Source organism: Ambystoma mexicanum, chromosome 5p (genome assembly GCF_040938575.1).
Source record: "Ambystoma mexicanum isolate Mex_15411 chromosome 5p, UKY_AmexF1_1, whole genome shotgun sequence".
Classification (NCBI taxonomy): domain Eukaryota; kingdom Metazoa; phylum Chordata; class Amphibia; order Caudata; family Ambystomatidae; genus Ambystoma; species Ambystoma mexicanum.
In genome coordinates, this window is record NC_090930.1 from 1209215256 (window position 1) to 1209240215 (window position 24960).

The 24960-nt window shown below is 44.1% G+C and overlaps 1 protein-coding gene across 2 annotated transcripts in view; it reads right to left on the reverse strand.

The window, feature by feature from the left end:
* Window positions 1–8522: 8522 nt before the first annotated feature.
* The window catches only part of KDSR (3-ketodihydrosphingosine reductase), a 738731-nt gene continuing 722293 nt past the window's right edge, over window positions 8523–24960 (reverse strand). For both annotated transcript variants that reach the window (XM_069613690.1, XM_069613691.1), the window contains exon 10: window positions 8523–10315. In XM_069613690.1, coding sequence (XP_069469791.1) covers window positions 10196–10315 — 120 coding nt within the window. In that variant the 3' untranslated portion in view covers window positions 8523–10195. The remainder of the gene's footprint in view (window positions 10316–24960) is intronic.

Sequence of the window (24960 nt, forward strand, 5' to 3'; positions counted from 1 at the left end):
GTGTGCTTTCTGGCCGTGCAGTAGTCGTTGGATGCCGGTCTGTTATGCCACTGGCTCAATGGGATGTGGTATGTGCTTTTAATGTCCCACCTCCAAATCCACAGCTCACCAATAACTTTGTTGCTGTACGGACAGGTTTAGTTGTGGCAATCCAACTGTATTTTGCAAGATTCACCCTGCTGTTCTTGTTTGCATTTGTTTTGTTTTTTTTTTTAAATGGGGAAAAAAAGCGAGTTCAAGTGTTGCCTTGCATGTGAGTTGTTAGGTTGTGAAAGAAGTTTGGAGAGTGGCTTGATAGGAAAGTGCGAAGTTCATGGGAGGGGAAATTATTTTTGCGTTTGAAGTCTCTCATGCTGGTTGTTGAACTTAAAGTCATGACCTGCAGCACTAGTGTGAGCCACCTTTTCTTTTTGCTTGTCCTGAACTCGATAACCTACCTTCATCCAACATCTCACTGTGTGTGCAACTCTATGTATAATGTTAATGGGTCTTGTATCGTGCATGGTCACCACTTGTGTGGTCTCTTGGCGCTCTGGCAGATCTGCAATGGAAAGAGGGTTGCAGGTTTGTTAGTGGGGTTGAGAGGAAGAAGAGCAAGAGAGATTTGATGTGCTGTTGGCAGCTTCCGTTCGGAGAAACTGGTCAATGAGCGTCGGTGTGTTTTCAGTTGGAAGCAGTCATGTGGTTTTGAGGTGTGATTGTGTGTGGTTGGTTTTATTTCAAGTGTTGTGAGGTGCGTGTGGTTTATGGTTCCAAGTTTGTATGCATTTCTGACCCCTGGCAATCCAGCTAAATATGATACATCCTCCGTCACTAACAGTTCATGGAAGCGCAACACTTCCCACCCTCAACACTCCCTCCAATTGTGATACACTTCTCTTCTCCAACAGCCCATCCACGTGTGACTGACGCCTCTCCCATACCTTGCAATCCATGCTAGCGTGACACTCCTCACCCTTAAACAATCCATCTGGGTGCAATACATTTCCTCCCCTCTTAAGTCCATCCAAGCACAATGCATTATCCACCCCATACAGTCCGTTTCAATCAACCCATCCTGATGCAGCAGTTACATAGTGCCGGTCTCAGAGCGCGGCAAGGATCATAAGGCTTGGCTATGCTAGACTATGTGCAGAATGTGGCTAACCTACACCTACAGGCTAGGTCCGGAAGTGGCTAATTTACACAGTTAGGTTACATGCAGGATAAGGCTAGCCAATGCGAGCAAGCTAAATAGGTTAGGTATATGATATCAGGTGATTCGAGTAGGGTGTTTTTCTGGAGTACATTAGTGGTTGTATTCCCCGCTCCTCCGGTAGATTTCTCTTGCTCGATGCTGCCTGGTTCAGTAAGTTGGATTGTGTTGATGGGGTAGGTCCTTTTGCTCGGTCTCGCTTCAGGTCAGGTGTGTTTGGTTAGTGGTTCCTTTCCATGTATTTGTTCATTTCGTGCTATGTGGATGCTGTTCAGGCATTTTCATCCCCTTAGGAGTTGAAGAGCCAGGTCTTTAGAAGTTTGCTATGCAAGAGAAGGCCGATCCTCCAAGTTTTTTTCTCACGTAGAATTTCATTACTAGGCAGATGTTGCTGGAGCTACATGTTCTTGCTGGTTTGTAGATGGTAATTTTCTTTTGTATGAATTCTGCTCCATGGCCGTGGATTGCTCTGTGTTATCCACATTGTTTTGAAGGCCATTCTTTTTTTTTGACTGGGAGCCTGTCAGGGCCATAGAACACAAAAACCACACCATTTAGTGATGGGGGCAATGGGCCACTTGACTCCCTTATGTCCCTTTGGGACCCATAAACACAGAGGTCCTGGCGCCTTTGGCACCAGGCTCATATAGAGGAACACTTTATTTCAGTGCAGGAGTGCTTTTATTTTACAAGAACTTTCAAGGAGCTGAACGCCTTTATTCCAGAGAACATCCTCATGTGCTGACTCATCGGGTGTGGCTCCCTAGGCCTGGTCATGTGCTGACTCATCAGGTGTGGCAGGTAGGCTGAACCTGGTGAGCGTGGCTTCAGAAGCTCAGGTATATAAGTTGCTCCATCCTTAAGGCCGGTGCTTCCCGTTATTGTGCACTCGCGTGTAACGTGACGCTCACCGCCGCTTGGGCCAGTTTACTTACCTTTGAAACCAGGCGTTCTCCTGTATACTCACCTCCAGGAAACCGGTGCTTCATCACTTCATCTGCAGAACCATCTCCTGACATCCTGCGATCTTGATCCTGATGCCGCAGCACCGCACTACGCATCCACAAACTCGGACCCTGTGAAGAAGACAGACAAGGTTAGAACATCCGTCCTAGGGCCGTGCCCCATTTGAACCCCGCGTGCCCCCATGATAACAACGTACCAGCTACTGTACTGCGGCAGCTTCGTTCCTCATTCCCTCCGGCTGCCGCCTTGAACTCCGCAGCTTCTGCCGGGCCGGCAACATCACCTGCAAAGGAAGAAAGCAAAAGAGCAAACATCAAAAGTGGAACGGACAGCAATACAAGACAACAAACTTTACAATACAACAAAAACAGACGAGGAAAGACAAAGGCAAACAGGAACACTTACCTGAAGTATAGTGGCTTAGTCACAGCAGGACTGGACTACCACGTGCAAGGGACCAGTGAAGGAAATTGGTCCAGATCATACAAGCGCCCCTGCCAGAAGAAGCAGGACAGAGTGCTTGCCAAAACTAATCAACAGGTGAGCTTTCCAGGGACAGCGCATCCCACAAGTACCACGGTTTGGGAGAAGAGGTCTGGAAGGGGGATCAGGCGCACAAGCTGGCCTACTCATGCGCCCAATTCTCCGCGCAGGACCAGTCCCGAGCAGCATCACCTTTTACCACCAGTCACCAGATAAGCGCAGAGGGCGAAGTCGGACCCAAGCGACCTCACCCCCGGGTGAGCTGCAACCGTGCCCCAACACCTCCGCACAGACCAGGTGAGTGTAACAGAGCCAGTGTAGCATGGTATGATGTGGTCTCTTCGGGAGAGTTTCAGAAGTCTGGCAGCTGCATTCTGTATTTGTTGTAGTTTCCTCAGCAGGTATTCTGGCATTCCAAGGTATATGCTGTTGGCGTAGTCTATCCTAGACATGAGGGAGATGATGGCAAGTGTTTTGTGGGTGAAGGAAAGGAAGGGTAGTATCTTTTGATAGTGTGCAGATGGAAGACGCATTTCTTAATTACTGCCTTGACTAGTGGTTCTAGTGTTCTGTCGTTGTCTATTAGAATTCCAAGGTTTTGAACTGCTTTTCATGGTTCAGGTGGGGTTCCCAGTTCTGTGGGACACGGGATGTTTTGGTCGTTTCTTTGGTTGTTGAGTGAAATCATGATTTCCATTGTGTTCAGGTTAATTTGAAGTTTATTAGTGTTCATCCATATGTAGGGTTCTTTGACAGCCCTCAACCCCTGTTAGCATGGGGTCCTCCCCTTCATTGCCATTGATTTTGTAGATGATTTGTGTATAGTCTGCATAATTGCAGCATTTGAGGCTGTGTCTTTTCATGAGGTTGATTAGGGGCATCATGTAGATGTTGAACAATAGTGGGAATAGCGAGGAGTCTTGTTGGACTCCACATATGGTGTCTGGCAGTGTGGATTTGAATGGCTTTAGCCATATTGTTGCTGTTCTTCCGTACAGGAAAGATTTAATCCAATTGAGTGCTGTGTTGCTGATCCCTATGTCTGCAAGTCTCTTGAGTAGGATGTTGTGGTTGACTGTCGAATGCTGTGGAAAGGTCGAGTGGTATCAGTGCCGAGTCAAGAGTTGGAGTCTGTATTGGTCTTTAGATTGTCCAATGTAGAGAGTTGTGCCGGCTCTGTTCCTCTCACGGGTCTGAAGCCTACTTGTGCCTGATCCCATAACTGGCTGTTTTCGACGTGTTCCCGTATTTGTTTGTAAAGTTAGATCTCTATTAGTTTTGTCAGGAATGGAATGTTTGCGATGGGTCTGTAGCTTGAGAGGTCTTCCATATCATGCATCGCATCTTTGAAAGTGATAGATTGAAAAGGTTTAGGTAGTATTCTGGTGGTGTCCCCTGTGCAAGGACCGATTTGTAGCTGCCTGGTGGACAGGGGTCAGCTGGGGAGCCTGACTTGTTGCTTTTGTTCACCAGACGGATTAATCTTTTTCTTGTTATTTCTGAAAGAGGGTCAGCCCGCTCTGTGGGCTGGTGGGTCAAGGTGAATGGTCGGGTGGGTCGGTCTACTTTGTATGACCTGTTGGTGATTTTATTCAGTGATCTGCAAGATCATCACACAGTTTTAGCGATGGGATCGGTGTGTTATTGCACCCGGGAGGAATTCTCATCTGGTTTATGAGGTTGAACAATTCTTTGAGTGTTGTTGTCCTTCGTGATGCATTTGTTATATTATTTCTTTTTTGATTTGAGATTTTCGCTTTATATGATCGTAGCAGTCTTAGAAATGTTATTCTTTATGTCTTGGTCATGGTTTTTCCTCCATTCTTGATCTAGTTTCTGTTTTTTTTTTTCATTGCTTTGAGTTGGGGCGTGAACCATTATGTGCCCTTAAGCACCTCAAGGTGGTTCAAGGTACCCTTTGTTTACCTGGCTATGTAAACTTGTCCATTCAGCTGTTGAAGCCCCATTAGATGGTAGCAGCTAGAAATCAAGGCAGGTTGCCCATGAAGGTATCAGTGTACTGTGACTGTCAGGGTCATGACTGTCAGGGGAGGGAGAGGAGATGGGGACCCTAGCCCAATAGAACTCATTATGTCCATGAGTGAGATCTGGGAGGGGGGGCAGGGGTCTTGTCCATTCTGCCCGAATATTTGCCGTTAGAGGAGTAAGCGCTTTTGAGGATGGGATACCATGCATATACTGATCCATTTTAGCCTTTCCTCAGTTTATCTTTAGCCATGATACCATGCATCCCAGTCCAGGGGTACAAGTCTTTATTTGCAGGGTTCCATAATGCAATAAGCCCCAGCTGAGACGTATTCTGGGCATATCCACAGAAAGCTCCACAAATGTCTTCCCAAGCACACCAAAAGCGACCCTTCACCCTTGCTGTGAAGTTTCTTCTTTGAAAGGCAAGTATGTTGTATGGCCTTGTCCAGTCCTCCTACCCCAGTGGTTATAGCATGCAGTGGTTTCTGGGTGTAGTAAATCCCTCTTGAACTAGTGGGGGACTGAAAGAGGGAGGCATAAGGATGAATGGCAGCGGTCTGTAAATCTTCTCACTTATTTGTGGGGACGAAGGGTGTTAATGCACTCTCTGAACACCTCCACTGTCTCGGCATATACTGAGCCCATTCTAACTTGCACACAATCCAGCCTGCTAGTGTTAACCAGGCCTCAGGTACCGTGTCCCCCACAGGGCGCTCTCAGAGACAGGCCAAACTCAAGCCGGTGTCCGGCAGACCTCCTCCTGCTGGTGGGTACTTCCCCAATTCACCTCGCCGTCTCATCCAGGCATAAGCTCTGGAGTCTCCGCTACGTGGCCTGTGAAAGCATCATGAGTTGGACAACAGGTTCAAATTTTCTCAACATAACTTTATTTCAACTTAAATGGTAGGGTGGAGTAATGCCTAAGTTGCCCTATGCTAAGGTGGGATTTCTCTACCTAAAGGAAACAAAGGATAGTCTACGTCAGGAAGTCCAATGTAAAACATCTGTCTGTGTCCAAAACCTATACTTGCCCTCACAACTAACTGCATACAATGTCTAGGGATGTCAGCATCAAAAAGAAATAGTGCTCAAAGTAAAGTTCAGAGCTTCTTCTAGGCTCTTTGGCTGGTAATCAGCTTCCCTTCCTCAAGGACAAAGTAGTTAATTAAATTCATCAAACAAAGGGGATTCCCTTCCCCTACAGTTTAAATCTTCCAGCTTTCAAACGCACATTTGACACTGATAGCTCAACAAGGTCTTAATATGACACAGGCTTCTTTAGAGGTGCTTTCAGAGGCTTCTTCATTCAGGGCCACCTGGTCCAGACGCAGTTGTCGGACCAGAAAGACCACCCATTACAGGTCACGCAACCAGTAACCCTTCTTGACTGCTTTCCCTTTAACACCCGTCCACTGCTTCTCCTAAGCAGCGAGATTTGCCTCAATTATATGCGCCACACGCTCCTGACAATGTATAGTTGCTTGTTTAACCACCTTGCACTTGTTACACCTTATGTTTTCTTGGCTCTTGCCAATGCTCGTTTCCTTATGATACACAGTTCTTTGCACTTTCTTGGCTGTGGCCCAAATGTTGGATTTACCATATCCTGCACACAACTCTGCGTGCTCTTGGCTCTGTTACCACTTGTTTCAGTTCACGCAGTTCATTATTTCCTTACAGTTCACAACTTTTTTCTTAGGAGTCACACTCTTTCTTTCATTCCTCACAAAATGCAGAAGTGTTCCCAACTTGGTTTCATTTCATGCCATATAAAAAAATGCACTGCTTGGCCTTAACTTGCTTTCATCACGTTCAATATTCAGAATTGCCTTGCTTTGCTTTAACGTGCTTTCATTGCATTCAATATTCAAACTTGGCTTGCTTTGCTTTAACTTATGTTCAATAATCCAAAAGCCTTGCTTTGCTTTAATGTTATCATCGCTGGCCAGTTCGATGTTGCCCCTTTCCTGGTTGCACTCAACGGTTGGTTTTACGGCCCTCACAAAGTCTTCCTCTGCCATGGTTCCGGTTTCCCTGTGCGGTCGCTTGCGTCTTCTCTTGGCAGTCTGTGTGGCTCGTGCACACTAAGCAGAGCTTCAGTGAAGCAGGATATTCACAACCATTTCTCCTGGTCCCCACAGCCCCATTCTCATGGCTTGCCACCAGCCTCCAGCTCCGTATATTTCTTTGCTTCCTGCTGCATATGCTCTGCACTGCTTCACGGGCCCCGAGTGCTCCTCCTGCCACAAGGCCACACCGGAGAGGTCCGCTTGCACACAGCGGGCTCTCCCTCCACAGATGATCATGCTGACACTCCTCTCGTAATTTGCCTTTGGCTTCTTAAAGTTCCTGCCTTCATTTGCATTACAAAAGGACTAGACCGCTCCCCATCAACGCAGTAGTCCTCTCTTGCTCCTGTTGTCCATTGCCCCAGTACTTGGCTGGAGTTGGTAAATATTTGTTTGCTAAATATGAGCATGCGTTTCTCTAGACATACTCTTCTTCGTTCCAGTACCATACTGGTACAATTTTAGGGGAGTCATAGGAAAAAGGCTGACTAAAGCCCGTAAAGGCTTGAGGCATGGAGGGTTCATGGTGAAAGGGAAATGGGGAATACCATGTCTCACCTAAGGAGGTCCTTTCCCCACTCCCCAAGTCTCCTCCACCAAGGTGATCTTCCCTTGCATATCCACCCCCCTGGGTCGGGATCCAAAAGTGATGGCCTTTCCCTGAGCAGAGGATACCAGGGGAAAACAAGTGAGGATGACGCCAGGTTCCTCACAGGCCCTGGTCCGCAGCCATTGCTCCACTTGTCCCGGCGAGGTCTCACTCATTCCATCCTGCTCCAATGCTCCCAGCAGCAGCACCTCACACTACCAGAGGCCAGATGCCACCTCAGATATACGCTCTGACACCAGGTAAGATAGTGTACGCCTTTGGCGCTGGGTGAAAAATGTGTCGGCCCGGGGCTTCCCGGCGCTGTTTTTGCGAACGCTGAGGATGTTCTGACACCCCTTTTCTGCGAGGGAGGAAAAAAAGCAAGCTATACAGGCCCCGGTGGAGAACGAGAGATTCACATCTCCATGCTCTGGCTGCTCGACAGCGCCGCCCCAAGGTAGTACGCTTTAAGGCTGAGTGGTTGGAAATTAAATAACAGAGTAGGGTTTGTCAGTCCTTTGTGGATGATGTGAAGGACAAGGATCGGAACAGAAGGGAAGAAGTAATGGTTCAGTCATAGGCCTTGAGGCATCAGGAAAAGGGTAAGCAGTGGGTTAATAGCAGAATGGGGATAGAGAAAGCTGCATGGTTCAGGATGGGAGTGGAGGAGGTATAGTTAACAGGTTGGGCCTCTAGTGATAAATATGCATAGAACAGGGATTACAGAGCCCCGAGCAAGCTATGTGCAAAATACAATGATTGCAGGGCCTCTAGTGACCAGCGGGCACAGTACAGGATTACAGAGAATGACCTGCATAGAACAGGGGTTACAGGACCTCTAGCAACCAATACGCATAGATCCAGGATTCTGAACCCCCAGCGATCATTGTTCATGGAATACAGCCAGTGATAGTTGCAAATGTCAATATTCAATGGCGGTTACCCTTCAGGAGCGCTGCGTAGGCCCCAGGAAGTGGCCACCACAGTAAAAGGGCGATGAGGCAAGCAGTTGTTAACCCTCGCCTAACTGCCTTTCTCTTGGATGCCCGAAGGACTGGTCTCCTGTTCAATGGCAATATAAAGACCTACATTGCATGTGAATTCTACAATCCAGTCTGTGGCCTTCTACATTACTGCTCTCTTTGAAGGAAAAGCTCTGGAGTGGAATTGCAGATGGTTAGCACAAACATACGTGTTAACCAGATCCAGAATAGAAATAAGTAGAAGCCAATTTTAAAATGTTCCTTTAAAAATTTATTAAGGTGCCATTCTTATAGTGCAAGCAAGATCAGACTGAGGAGATAGAAACCAGGATTTTCAATTTTTGGTGTCAGAAAAGCTCTTTGTAACATAACAAAGAATATCTCTAGATTGGGATGTTATGTTTGCACCCCATCATCCCACTACATATTATACAAACGTGTCCGAGTCAACACTACAATAACAGAAGAACTAGTCTTTCCAGTTCCTGCTACAGGTACTCTATATTATAGCACGTTTGTAGGTATCCGACAGGACTCAAAAGTGACATTACTACCAACAGAAATACAAAAACATCAGAATTTCTTAGCCTTGATTCTTACTACCCAGACTTTGCATTCTCGCTTTTCTTTTAGGCCAACCCGTATTTTAGAACATAATAATGCAAGTCTTTCTGCAAAGGAAATGCACACATTTATTCTTGGCACTTAACACTTCCTGGTCATTTTGTTTTAATGTAGCCACACAGTGCCATCAGTTCCTCAAACTGGTACAAGAAAAGGTCCCTGTGGTCGAGTAGCGTTTGTTAAGAGCAATGTACCAGATCCATAAGAGTGAACAATTCTGAAACCGATGTCATTAAATGTGAATTAATTATCCTTCACAGGATTATAATATAATTCTTGGACAACAGACCAAATCTATATTTTGGTTTAGAGTCAGTATCTGGTGATTGTTTTGAGTATTTGCATTACTTACGTATCCTAACAGACATATTTGACACATGTGACTACATTTATACACCAGAAAAAGTTAGCAAAACCCTTCGTCAATCAAGTCATCATATTGTCAGTCATTGAAAATAAAGGTGTGTATGCATGCGACTGTACCTTGAGAAAGGACAAGCTAGTGTTTGGACCCACTCCAACTTTGATACTGGTCTATATAGTCTACAAAAATACACAATCTTTTTAAAGAAACAAGCTTCAGGTTCTGTTCATTTCTACATAAGGCATTTCCATTTTCAAAAATGTTTGGTCCCCAACTAGAAAAAAAGACTCTGGCTAAAATGCATGGGTAAAGCGGATATTGGGTTACATTAAGCTGAGTGGATGTGAAAAGCACTGTAAAACAACTGTCCTATTTGCTGTAATCAGATCACTATGGTTTTGAACCGGTTTTCGTTTATTAAGGTTAGCAATATCTTTTACTCAAATAGACCAACAATTAAGAAAACCCAGCTGTTACTCCAGGTCAATGAATTATTTGCTTAAGCCATATTTTTCCTGATTTGCATCTACATGCCTTTGTAGGTGATAAAGCTGGAAAAAACAATGGGAAGCCAAAGTAGTGAGCTACACATTTAAGAATAACCCTTGCCAAATTATCACCACTGGTCTCAGCTGCATCTTCAAGAAATGAGTACATCGCATGCAAACCTGGAAAGTTCCCTCTAAATGTACACAGGAATTCCATACATGTTTCTCCTAAATACCTCGTGCATGTTAAATCACATTAACAAATCCCCTTCATCCACAATTTTGCATAGCACTGGAATCCCACAAGTGGTCACTTTTGCTTCTCAAAGGTGTGTAAGAGCTCAGAAGTCTATCCAAGCATGTTGACAGTCTGTAGCTGATAGACATCACAGAGTTTAGCAACAAGAAGTCCAAAGGTTATTTTCTTTATGTCCAGGTGTTAAGGTTACTCAGTTTTGTCTGCATTTTCAGGCTTCTCTTTCTGTATCATACAGCGCCGAACTATGCTGTCAAAGCTCCCCAGGTAAAACAAGGCGATGGTTCGAAAAAGGCCCATGGTAACAATCTGAAATAAAGAACAGGAGATCTAGCTTTTTTACAAAATCTGTGCTTTGCTACAGTATGCATACTGCATGCTTCTGCTTAATTTATTTGCACTATATAAGCGATTTACCACAAACGAAATGCTCAGGAAAATATCAAAATAAACAGCACATGCATGCATTACGACTGCACAAATTGAATGATAAAGCTACTGATTTGTAAAAGAAAGGTTCTTTAAGGCATTCACTCCTTATGCGCATTACCTGTGTATAGCAAATATGGACTGCATTGTTGTGATCAAATTGCAAAGGGAAAGGGGTGCTGGGCAATCAGGAAGCTCAGAACATGGGCTATATTCTGCTGGCTAGCACGCCCTCCTACCTTTCTACTACCTTTCCCTGCCCCCCTCCAACCACCTCGTCACACCTGTGTAGTTTCCTATGCAGGTCTAAGAGTGTTATTTTAAAGAAAAAAAATAAACGTACCTGGCTGTACAGCACAGTGCCGCACTGTAGATTCCCCAAATAATTTCCTGGTTGATGACGTCACTGTTATTAACATTAAAAACTGACTTCAGAAACTATGGCACGGTCCAGGACTGCAAGGTCAGTATCTTTTATAAAAAAAAATACATTAAACACCATTATCACCCATGTAGGAAATCACACGGGTGCAATTGGCGATTTAACCCATGGCGGCGGGCTGTCTCTGCCAGTAGCAGCACAGCCCCCAGAGTGAAGGGATCCTCGCTTCCCTCAGGCAGGGTTGATCCGCTGCCAGGGATATATCAGATCAATACGTGACACTAACAAGAAGATCGGACTGGTGTCACCTATGATTGAGGTATGCTCGGAGCCATCTTTACCAACAAACCATTTCTGGGCACTGTTAAGTGGTGCCTCCTTCACAAATCCCCCCCCCCCCCCCAAAAACTCCCCAAGAAATGGCATACATGTATTTAAAAGGAAACCACCCATAGAGGAAAAAACACCGGACTGTCACAAGCCCATCCTGCCCAGCATGTGGTATGAGTAAGAAAGTCACAGGGACATTATTTACCAGGAGTGAGTCTCAATCACTGCAAGTCATCAGGATGAATCTCAAGGAATGGGACCTCCTCACTGGGCGCAAGCCTTACACGGAGCAAATCGCAACCTCTGGGAAGATGTTTAAACAGAAGAGAGCATCTCATTCAGCTGTGGCAAATCAAAGGAATGGGACAGTAACCGCCACCTCGGTTCTTGATTCACACACTTCATGCACAAATCATGTTTGGTTGACAATGCCAAATTCTGGCAGCCAAAGGCTATTGAACTTTGCCAGCCCATCACAGCGAGTGTAGGTGGGATTTGCGGTCCACAAGAGGGTGCCCAGGATTTCAATTAAGAATATTCTTCAGGGGGGTTTACAGGGGATTGTTTTAATTTGCTATAGCCTTGCACGTCTGGTCGAACTAAGCTCCGACTACCTTCCTGGATGGGCTATTGTACATACTGTTCCTGCCCCTTCCATCAGACCACTGACCTCCCAAACGCTTCATCTCCACCCACTATGGCCAGTGTGCTTGATTCCGCTTTGCAGGCAGCATCATATTGACTTTCTGGTGAGTCCTATTCTCAAATAGTTATGGTGCCTCCTATGCATGTCTGCCACCTCCAAACACCTCCCCTGGCAATGCTCAACTTGCCAGGTGAAGGCAAGCCCTTTGCATGACACAGAAAGCAGGCATTCCAGGGAAGGTGGACACCAGGCAGAAATGGGCAAGGAGGTAGACGCTGAAGTCCATAGGTGCCAACACTTCCATGCACACCCCTACTGTCTAGTGGGGATTTGAGCCTTAAGCATCCAATAAGGATTAGAATACTGACATGTAAGAGACATCAGAAAGGCCAAGCAAGAAATGAAAAAAAAAACTCATTGTAGTCACCACACACTCAAAGCCCCAGATAGGAATTTGAGGCATGAGTATTGTATTCCATATTTTGGGGAGTTGGGAGTAACTTGGTTTATTAGGAAGTACAAGTGTAGTTCTCATTATCGAGTGGTGCGTTTATATGCAAGCAAAAATATTTGTTCATTTGAAAAAGAAGTCAATGTTCTTGTAATCCAAATATTTACAGTGATCAAATCCTCTAAAATAAATTTGCATTTTTATATCACAAGCTGTCTTCACATCAGGTTGCACTGTAGCAGATCTGCTTTTTGGAAGATGCATCTGAGGCCACGGGTCTGAACTCATCACCTGAGAAGTGTTTCTTTGTTGTGAGTACTAGCCTGATTTCAGGAAGTAAAATGGGGATGTATGCCACCAATCTAAAGCCCTGACTGTGCACTCCTAGACCACAGTCCCCTTCCTTCCCTAAGAGCAAAATGCCCAGCCCACGTTGATGGGACTGGAGTCATGACTGCACAACAGACCTTCATTTTTAATAACATATCACACGCATGCAGCTACTTCTCCATGCTTCCCTCGCCACAAACGCCGAACAGTGCTTTTTCTTTCTGCCTCCGCCAATGACGAACAGTCAGCATTAGGGGTGGAGCTGGTAAGGCACATGGAGTAATGGAGACTACGGTTTGATTTTAATTTATTTTATTTCTTTGTAATGTTTACAGTGCAAATCAAATTGTTTCTAGGCGTCAAGGACCATTAAACTGTTGGACAGAAGGAATCCACGAGGGAGCAACACAGGGATATTTGAAGTAAAAGTGATAGCTTATTGAAAGGCAATTAACCCAGAGTGAACCTCACTAGGGAATAACATTCCACAAGCAAAGTGCTTGAGCACAAAAACGTCTACCTCCTCTGGCAGTACAATTTACTCTGTGAATAACAATGAGAGGTGGATGAGAAATGCGAAGGTTCAGAAAGGGCAGGTAGGCAATCAGCCCCCTAGTTAGATAATGGAGGGCCAGCACACGAAGACATTTAAAAATTATACATAAAACCTTGAATGCGGTCAGTCTTAGGATAGGCAACTAATGCAAGCAGTGGCATACACGTCACAGTACAAAGTCCTTTCATCGCGGGGTGTTTTTTCACAGGTTTTTTTACTGCAAATTTTTAAATGAAAAAACCCATCAAATTTTTTAGGGGGGGTTAGAAAATGATATATCTGGGGTGGTGGTGTTTAGGAATACATTAAAAAATAAAAGCAGATTGGGGACTATGGGGGGAACCCCACCAAAAAGAATGTTATATATATAAAAAAAAGAATTTGTTGGGGCTTTTCGTTAAAAAAAATCATGGTAAAAAACCCCACGAAAAAACATCCCACGATGAAATTACATGGAACCACACGTCACACATGACCAATTTCTTTAGACCAAATAAACGCACTGCAGGATTCTGCATCCCTTGCAAATGTTGAGATTGGTATGCAGGCAGCCATACACCGGACACTGGCATAGTAAAGTTCTAAATTCATCAAGGCTCTGACTATTTAGGATGGTCTTGTCTTGAAATTAAAGGGAAGTATATTTCTTCACAGACAGCCAAAAGAAAAAATACATGTAAGCATTTTAAAAAAGTCATTAGAATACCGAGCCTCTTTTGTAATCAGTTTGATTGTTTCCTAAATCGTTCTGCATTTCTGGAATTAGGTTTTCAAATCTTACCTCATCGATCGATTAAAACTCAATACTTGGATTATGTTGAGATTTTTAGGAAATACTGCTAATGCTACTATAATTGTACATTTCTAATTTGAGCCCATTATTGATTGTCCTTTGGCACTTGAGGCAGATTTCTATAGACTGGGGTGCAATTGCACACCTGAGGTCATCTTAAAGGAAGAAGGCCACTATGACGGAGGACTACATTGAGCAGTCACGGTATATCGAATTTTGTAAATTCTGACATGGGCAAAGACATACACAGGGGGTGAGAGGTGAGATGGCCAATACAGTAATCTCCCCAAGATCTTGAATGCAAGGCGGTGGGGGGTAGAGGGACTACAATAAATTCACTACCCTCTCAACTTTCAGAGAATATCAAGATCAGATCCAATAAAAGGCAGCTAGATCTGTGCTAATGAGCATGAGGAGAATGATTGGCAGTGGATTCCTCTTTTTTACCTAGCAACCACTTGAGTCAATCCTGACCTGTGTATAAGCATTTCATCTTTGAATACTTTGGGCTTTACCCACCTGCTTGAAAAGTTTGGCCTCGTGCATAACCAATACAATTAGCATGCCAACATTACAAGAAACATGGCTAGCACAAGATAATCATACTTAAGGGTAGGTGCATCATGCACAGAGACCTGCAGTGGAAGGTAATTTGAGATGGCCGTAAGGCGGGCTACTTCATCAGTGTAAAACATTTTTGATTTAATTAAAATATTCCTTCTGACTCCATACTTGCATGTACTGCCAACTAGCACTCTCATAATGGCATTATCTACTCAATCTAAATTGTTAATATTTACGATACACCAGGGAAAATTGTGAATCATGATCTAGTGAACATGGTTAGGAATATGATCAAAAACCTATCACAACCGCAATTTAGATTTGGTCCTCGGAGACTAAAATCCCTCATTGTATTCCCATCAAGGGATACATGATGCTATTTTACTTAAATCTATCCAAGCTAAAAGAGGCAAAGTTTATGCCAACTTATTTGGTTGATATGATCTATGTATGCTTAAGGGATGCTGCACCAATGATACTCCGGGGAACATTACTAGAGTTTCTGTTACTTCTACATTTGACAAACCGTTTGCTCATAAATCTCTGTTCGATTTGGAGGTCGATCTGAACATCATCCAGCGCAAGGAAAGTGATCACTTACCCCTATTGGTCACAACTGGGATTCCCGAAACCTCTAGTGAATCATGATCGCATAGGCTGAGTAGAATTGAATGCTAGTAAGAATCACATCAGTTGGACCCCATGGAATGTGAGCAAGACTAACAACCAGTTATAGGATCTTGAACTTGGCATCTTAAAGAATTTTAGTTGGAGATGTTTTTATCAACTAAAGCTAGGTTCCCTGGCAGTCCCTGGAGGCTGTTCGATGTGAGCTGGAACCTTCAAAGTCAGATTACTTCCATTTGGACTGAGGTGGATGGTAATGGCTTCCTCAATCTTAACCTCATATACAGTAGCAAAATCCATCAGAGAGAGAGAGAGAGAGATTATTACGCATAGATTTCCTGTTAATGGCCTGACTTATTTGAACAACTCAAACAAACATCATTTTGATTATAAAACCCGTCAAGAGAAAATAATGAGAAGAGATCTGCAACGGTTACTTAAGAGGTATTGTAAAAGCACAAAACGTAAGTAGTTAAATTAAGGAAAAAAAAAAGTATGCTAGTTGGCTGAAAAAGTATCAAAAGGAATTGAATATCACAATTGCAATAATTAAAAATGACAACTAGGACTAATAATGTGCAGTGGTTTTGGAAATTAACCAGACCTATTTATATTTCAGCGACTAGATGGGGAGAGCTATTGATGGCAGCCACTTTATGGGCAAGCTTTCATTCACAAGGTTGAGCCTGACCAAATTATCGTGGCCACATGGAAATTAAGCGATTTGTCTACCAGTGGCTCACACTTTTCGCTAATACATTAAGGATTTGAAAACAAGCTGGAGTTTATATGTCCAACTGAGGCTTAAAAGTGCTCAGCATTTGAAATTGAAGTTATTGAGGTGTCCGACTATCCCCTTAACACAGGGGTTTGGTTCACCAATTGTGGATTCTGGATCTATTTGGAAGACCAGAGCTAAAAAAGAAAAATCAGAGAAAAAATATCTATCTGGGTCCTGATGAAGACTTGATTATTTTTGTGATTTGCCTCATCTCTGCAGTCGAAACTAGTTTTGGAGGAAGGTCCTGCCAACTGCCAGTCTTGTACACAATGACCACCACGATTTAAAAACAAAAGGATTGTTATATAGGTGATGGGGTGTACACTTATGACCTCAACCGTCTAGTTTACCATGTGTTTTTAATAGTTTCCCTTGTCTGTATCCTATCATGATTAGGGAATTTCGATTGTATAACTATTTCTGAGAATTGTAGATGTTCATTGTGAGCATTTGAGATTAATGTTTCACATTTTCGTGCCTGGGATTTGTGGTTCTATTATTTTCTGTTCCTTCTTTTGGAAGTCACTCTCCATTTGTTTATATAGCACTAGGTCACATTTGATTTGCTTTATATTCTGAGATGGATTGAAAATTGTAGAGTTTAGGTGATTTTCCATCCTCAGTGATTTGAAAGAATTATACTTCTTTCTGTTTGCTTTGATGTTTTAATATACATTATATAATTTAGATTACAATAATAAATATCTTTCTTATTTGTGTTCTTACTCTGTTCTGGGTCCCTGCTGGTGCCATTCCCATTGATGGCTGAAGTAGTAATTTGTTAATGAGTGAGGGTACAGTACATATCTCATGCAACACTATACCTTTTGTAGTTCCGTCTATGTACACCTCCCAGCTGGCATTGGAGGGGGGCGCCAGAGATGCGTAGCAAACCAATATTGCAACCACTAAATGCTCCTCTAATAGCAAAGACTGTAAGATTTACCTATCCAATGCCAAGTGGGAGTTTAAATTACAAGTCCACAAACTAGTAGCCAGCCAACAACAATGAATGTAGCAATTCATTCACTCAGCCATGAATACATTAGGCATTATCAAGAAATAAATTAGCTCCCTCTCTACCTAAAAGAGTATCATCACAATTGGATTGTGCAAAAATGCAATAAAGATAAGATTCAATTGTGTGAACTTGGGGCAATTGGGGCACACAGAGGCTTACACAGAGTGCAGCAAATGTGTAGATTATGTGGAGGAGAGGATATAGAAACTATAAAAACATCTGTTACTTGCATGTGAGAGTTTGCGTGAGAATCAAGTGCGTACTTGCGTACATGGGTGTAATTCTAGGGGTGACAAGGATGTTTGTCCCCCCCAACCTTTGTGGCACACCATTTTGTCCCACTCATTTGGCAGGGGCCCCTTTCATTTAGATGTCATGCCCCCCCCCCCCCAACATTTTCAGCAAATTGACTCCGCTGCTTGTGTATGGTAAAATGACCAGCGAGCACCCCTCTACCATAATGAATTACGGAATGTCTTATGGAGATCACGAGGTAATAATATTACAGGATTCAATTTTGTTGTCCGTTGCAACAAATTAGGGACAATATGAGTGCCAAAAAGGATATTCTTATGATCACAAAATCTATTAAATTGTTCATTATGACTTATATTGACCACATTTATGAAACCTATTAGATAATGTATTTATTTTAATATTGATGTTCTTTGTATAGCGCCTGCCATTGTTTTGGCTTCGAAGCGCTGTGAGGGTGGAAGGCCCTTAAGAAGACCGTAGTATGTGCAAACATGGAAATAAAAGAGCATTAATTTGCATGTAAATAGTAATTTGACTTGGATGGTTTAAGTCTACTTGGTCGAAAATATTTGACCTTTTCACATTTGACCAAATGTTTTTTGGTCGAAAATGAAGGAGATCCACTCTCAACCCCCTATTCCATTACCACACCCCTATTTATAGTCAATTAAAATTGACTGAATTTTGAAAAAGAAAACGATTTAAAAAAATCTGTCAAAAGAGAAAACTTCTAATGTTTTCAAACAAGTAGCCTAATACCACTTGGATAACTATTTCTAGAAAAGCTGACTAGTTTAAAACATTATGAAAATCAATCAGAGCATTGGGTCAGGCACAGAAATGACTGCTACGTCAGTGACTGAGAGACAGCTGGACCACATGTATTTGTGGGACTCGGCTGTAGTCTACGGGTTGCAGTGCAAAAGGGGAAATGGGCATCAAACCCCTAGGGAAACTATCTAAAGTTGAGGGCTCTGTTATACATTACATGCAGAACACATGCACACTCAATAACATGTAGTCCAGGCAAAACAACCGACAACCCTGTACTCCCACCACTTTTTCTTGCATTTAGGTTCCATTTCACTAGCTGACTGAGCCCTTGCCCTCTCTTTCTCTCTGTGTCATCAATCTATTGCATCCGATGTGCAACAAAACCAGCATCTCTGAGGTGTCACAGCAAAAAAAGTGCGATTTAGATTTTGCATTGGTTGTAGTTTTTTTTTTTGTTATGTTGAGGTGTATAAAAAGCATTACTGGCTACATTATACTAAAAAAATAATTTCACCCAAAAGACTACATAGCCTATATGGGCTTGGCTTGCATTCACAAATAAGCCTCTCAGATTACAGAAACAGTCAGAGTTGTCGCGGCAGTTTTGTGGCCAGTAAGCAATCTGCAAAGGCCCAAAATGCAGAGCTCTGTCTTTGAAGCATTCCGTTTGAGATCACTGTGTCATCCAATTTTCTATCATAGTCATAAAGATGGGGAGGGAAGAGAGACACTCTTCAAACCCACTTACTCGTAAAGTTCCAGCAGGCCACTGAGTGCAGTACCCAAGCATGCTAGACTGCGGTTTTAGGCATCTTTCAGCCTGCCAACCAACATCCCAAGGAAGGGGAAAGCGCCTGCGGTTCCCTAAATTGCAAGCAGCCTTTTCTCTGAACCAAATGCTCTTGCCTCACATAACACTTAATTGTTGCTTATAGTAAGTAGTGGAGTTTCTTGACTGCCCGCTTTCTCTCATCTACTCATTTACAGATCCTTATATTGTTGCACAAGTATCAATTTTGTAGGGGGATGGGAAGGGAGGGGAGGGGGAAGAGTGGTGGGAGAGGGAGAAGAGGAGCTGGGGGGAGGAAGAGGGGTGAGATTAACAGTGGCAATGAGAGATAATGAAACAGGACCAGTCTGTAAGAGACCAGCAGTAGGAGTGCAAGGGTTGCAAATTGTTTTACTGTGCAAGCTCTCCCACTTCCCTAGACTGACTCGAAGATCAACTACCACCTTACGCTACTCACAAACCACCGCCAGACAGCCTCCACATGTCTGACCATTAGCACATCAACACTAATTGAGTGTGAACTAAGCTCTCCTCTTTAGCACTATCACAAATGCCCACATCAGTGGCTAACCTGACCTGAAGTGCTGTAGTCTATTAGATCTTGTGCTCTTCCCTATGGATAACAAACTCGCATCTGTCTCGGGTAAGCTCATAGAAAGCAGATTGCAACACAAGAACCAGGTACTTAAGACATACATCTATGAACAGTGCAGTTTTTGCATCTGTCTATCGCTCTGTCCCCCTAATGACGTCCATCTTTTCCCCCCTGTGGAGCCACACAACGCAAGGCCACCAAAAGTACATTACGTTACCGTCTATTTATTTATTGAACATTTGTTAGGCGCTTGCAAAATTGGCAAAACTGTTTCAAAGCTCCGACCGGGCAACAGGGTGGGGACAGGGGAAGTTAGACAATGAATTTACAACAAAGATAAATAAATTGAATTAATAGTACAAACAAATAATGAGAATAAAAGGGAAGGGAGACAAACATACTATGCCTTGTGAGTGTTCAGAAAGTGCAAGTGCAGAGGGTAGGGGGGTAATGGATAGGTGCTGTAGTGCTCATGGCGAAGTGCTAAGAAGAGTAACCTATGTGCAACCTCCCGTGGGGAGGGTGAGCCTAAGCAAATGCAGTAAGACAGCGGCTAGGATGAGAGCTGTGGGGGCACAGGGCCCGAGGATACATAACGGCCCTGCACATCAGTCACGCTACTGTGATTAGCAGGGAAAAGAGGAGGAGAAGGAGGAGAAAAAGACAAAGGTCTTGAGGCTTTTCTGGACCTTGAGGAGGTCCTGCTCAAGATGCAGGGTAAGAGGGGGGGCTATTCCACAGAAGGGAGCCCGCCGAGGAAAGTGAACGACCACCAGCGCTCTGCTTAGCAAACCGCTTCACATGCAGAGAGTTGGAGCCAGAGGAACGCAGGAATGAAGAAAGTGAGTATTTGGTCAGGATGTGTTGAAGATTAAGTGGTCCCTAGCACCAGATACCATTGTGGATGATAGAAAGGGCTTTGAATTTAATCTTTGCTGAGACCAGGAGCCAGTGGAGGCTTTGTAGGGCAGGTGAGATGCGGTCCTTGGGCTTGAGGGGAAGGATAAGTCTTGCTGCCCTATTTTGGGTTAGCTTGAGGCGCAGGGTGGTTGAATGAAGATTAAGGAGGAGGATGTGGCAATAGTCCAGCCTGGAGAGAACCAGAGCACAAGCACCATTGAATCTCTGGGGGAAAACCAGGAAGGTTAGAGTTTCTTTGATAAGGAAGAGCTGAAAGTGGGACTTCTTGACATTGTCCTGAATATGAGGGATGAAGGAAAAGGAGTAGTCGAAGATGACTGATTCCTGGCTTCAGAGGAGGGTGCAGGGGAGAGTCCATGGATGATGGCCAGAGTGACGGGAAGAAGTAGGGTACAGGGGACCCAATAGGGAGAATCTCTGTTTTGCTGGCATTGAGGCACAGGTGCACCAGGACTGGGTAGCAGTGAGGCAGTCAGGAATGAAGGAAGGTGCAAGGGCGTCAGTGGGAAGTTTGAAGAGTTATCGGCATAGCACTGGAAGTTGGGGGGGGGGGAGGAGGAGGAGGAGGAAATGAGGCGTGCCACCAGAGAAAGGTATATGTTAAAGAGCCAGGGAGAAATAATGGAGCCCTGGGGGACGCCACAGGTGGAGGTGGAAATGGGGGAGGAGAAAGGGTCAAAGATGGTTTTGGAGGAACGGTCAGTAAGAAAAGAAAAAAGCCATACCAGTGCCCGCTCCGAGATACTCAGGGTATCGTGGAGCCTTTTTATGAGGATGGAATGGTTCACTGTGTCAAATGCAGAAGAGAGATCAAGGAAATTGAGGGAAGCAGGGGAGCTGAAATCAAGGGAAGTGAGCAGTTTTTCACAGGTGTTCAGAAGAGCAGTTTCCGTGCCTCTGGATGGTCAGAATCCAGATTGGTGATCGTGAAGACCACCAACAAGCTTGGTATGAGAGATGAGTTGGGGGAGGGTCAACTTCTTGAGCAGTTTCCCCAAAGGGGGTGTTGTGGAGATGGGGCGGTAGTTGGCTGGGCAGGAAGGGTCTGCAGAGTTTCTTTTTTTTTTTTAAAGGAGGGGGAGGATGGAAAAGGATCAGTAGCAAAGGAGCGGTTGCAGAGATCAGCAGGAGCAAGAGATGTTGTCCTTGATGGTTCTGGAAGAGCATGGGGCAACCTGTTTGGAGGAGACCTTCATGGAGTTGACAACTCTGGTGACTTTTCAGGAGAGACTGGAGAGAAGGAGGAAGGTGGTTAGTAGGGGGGTGCGTACATACGAATGATATAGTCCTTCCGATCAAATGAGGGGAGGGGGCATATATGAACATTAAAGTGTAATGGATACAGAGAGGAAACATCTAGACCACTCTGGTTAATGGGAACAGGTCCTTTGATGTAATTTCCCAGTTTCACACTGTTTCCTGTTAGAGAGAAATGAGTGCAACCATTCTAACAATGGACCAGAGTCTCAAGAAATAGTGGACAGGGATTATAAAAAGTTTGTGATCAAAACCTGCTGATAGTTCCATTCCACCAAACGTGAGAAGGACCATTTTTTAGTTAGCTTCAAAATATCATGTTTAAATGATGTGTGTCAAATTCCTGACTGGAGGGTGGTACATGATTCCTTGTGTCAACAAATGATTGAAGTTGTAGAGTAACAATGCACTTCCTATCAATGCCATTCGTTACGAACTGGGTAGAACCTCCCTGACAGCACGAGTTGAGTACACATTTCTCTTTACTGAGGAAAATATTGAGTCCTGTTGGTGGGTCTTTGTTTGAAGATTTAAAAAGTATCCTGGCAAGTAGTTCCTGGTTGAATGAGATATGCGAGCACAGCGTATTGGTGCTGGGGAAAGCAAATTGTTCATTGAGATAATTGTGCGAGAATCCTGAAAGGATTAAGAAATGCCTTTTGGAACAAGACTGGATTGCGACTTTGGAAGCAATGTTGGATACTCTTCAATTTCCCATTTACAGCATGATCATAAGAAAATAGGAGTTCTGGCCCCATTTTTAGCAGTTTATCCTGCAAAGTGGGTTCTGCGTTCATTTTTGGGATTCAGATGGAACGTGTGTCAGACTAAGAAAATTATGTCTATAATGGGCTATATTGATGACCAGTTAGTGTGTCGATATTGCAACAACAAGACTATGCATGAAACTCTGAAACATGCATTTGTTGTTTGCCCAGCACTGGGTGCTTTAAGATCGAAATACCTACACAAAGTTATACCTTCCCTGTCTTTGGGCGATATGGAACTTATGCTTATCTGGCCATATAACCTTTGCTAGAATATGGTCACCTTCTTAGAAGCACTAAGGTTTGAAGTGGGCTGTGAAACGATCTAATTTAATGAAGATCCTATTGGGATTGGTCTTTGTGAAGCTGATCCATTTTTAAACGATAAAGTGTGAATGGTCCTGATGGGTTAGGTTGAATATTTTTTGTATATTTATTTGCATTCATTTTAATGTTCTTCTATTTTTACCATTTTATCTTTCTAAATTGTTGTGATATATAGTATGTATATTAATTCATGTGTACTGTTCTTTTTTATATGGGTATTTTTGTTAAAGATTAACTTTGTCTAGCCATAAAACAATAACAAAATTAAAAAAGTAACAATTTGCGTCAACATTTTGTCCGTCCAAGGTAGACCAGCTAGAGGTCTAGCAATATTCTAAACAGTACATGCCCAACTCACGATGGGCGGTTTACTGATTCTTTTTGCTGCAATTTATACTGGGGCTGTTGGATAAGGGTATAATTTTAAATGGATTTTAGGGTGGTGAGGAGGGTCAAAGGATGAATGGGCGTCGCCCCCCCATAAAACCATGGTTAGTTGCATTAGATCCATTCAACACTAAGGGACCCAGCAAGGATTTCTTTCATTAAAGTGTCAAGACTGACTGAGGGTTGTAGGTACCTGTGCTAACATCTAGGAGAGGTTTACAATTGTGCAATACGATCAGCATTTTTATTTGCTGCTAAAATATCCTCTTGATGGCAATTTGGGAGAAGGAAATTCAAGGGAAGGGAAATATGAAAAATGAAGGCTATATACAAATAATTGAGCTAGCTCTCTGGAATGATTGATGAACATCACAATCATATGTGGGCTGGCTGGAATGGACGGGGTGTTGAGATGGATTTCTAGAATCTATCCTGGTGGACAGATTTTAGGAGGCTACTCGAACTCTGAGGTTAGCAAAAACCCTATCAGGGTAGCAACGGAGAGCAGTCAAGGCTATTGTCAGGAGAGTATGAGTGAGGTTATGGGTCCACAATAAGTCCACAAAGCCAAGCACACAATAATTCAACTTGGACAGGAATGTACAACATTACTATATTTATTCTAGGCCTTAAACACACGCTACAAAATGAAACGAGCAGGTCATACAATCACACAAACATCAATAATAAATAAGTATACAGTCACAAGAGATTCTTAAAATGCATTCAATGACAAATCAATAAAATAATAGTTACTCACTGTAGTGACTAACGTACTCTTAGTCCATAGTCCCCTTTCCTCCATACTGCATGGGTGTCCATCGCTAGGGACGTGCGACAGAACCTTCTTCAGCAGAGAAAAACCTACTTTAAATTTAGAGGTGTGGGCGCGGCCCTGGGGGCATGCGCTCCCCTGACTCTGCCCACAGGCGCCACCGCTCAGTCCCCATTGACGTGTTGACAATGCTTAACATTGCCTAATGACTCCAGTATTATTAGGGGCGAGGATGGTGTGACGTATGGCGGAAACGGGACTATGGACTAAGAGTATGCTAGTCACTACGGTGTCTATTACTCTTACGTCCCGTCCCCTTTCCTCCATACTGCATGGGCGATTACAACTGAATGTAGCCCCAGGGTGGAGAGCAAACCCTCCTTAAGAAAACAGGTTCCTTAGAAACGCCTGTCCGAAGCCCGCGTCTGACTTGAGCCGGCATCCAAACAGTAATGCTTACAGAAAGCCGAATGGGTGGCACAGGTGGCCGCCCTGCTGATGACCTGCCACGGAACCTGCCGTTGGAATGCAATGGCCGTGGCCTTGGCTCTGACAGGGTGGGCGTGCATGTTAGTTGGCAGCAGCTTGTGCTGCCCCTCGTAAGCCTCCTTGATGGCTGAAACCATCCACGGTACAATCGAGGCCTTGAATGCCTGATATCGAGGACTTGAATGCCCGATACCCGGGCCTGGATCCCCCAAAGGTGACAGAGCAACAGACTTGCAGAAGCCCCTGGTACTGTCCAGATAGAATTTCAGAGCGCGTCTGACATCCAGACAGTGCAAGACCCTCTGAGCCTCGTCCTTAGGGTCAGCAAAAAAATGCAGGTAAGACTATTTCCTTGTTTGGATGGAAAGCGGAGGGTACCTTAGGTAGGAACACGGGGTGTGTCCGCAGGACCACCTTATCCCTGTGAGAAGTGGTATAGGGTTCTGAGGCCACCAGAGCCTGGATCTTACCGAGACTGCGAGCACAGGTGAGCCCCACTAACAAAGCTGTTTTAATGGTGACCAGCCTAATGTCTGCAGACGCAATTGGCTCGAAGGGCTTATGCGCCAAGGCACCCAGCACCACATTGAGGTCCCACATGGGGTGTGGCTTCTTGATGGGCGGGTAGAGGATGGAGAGGCCCGCCACATGTCTCCTGACTATCGGGTTTTAAGAGAAGATGACCTCCTCCGAATTTCTGTAGG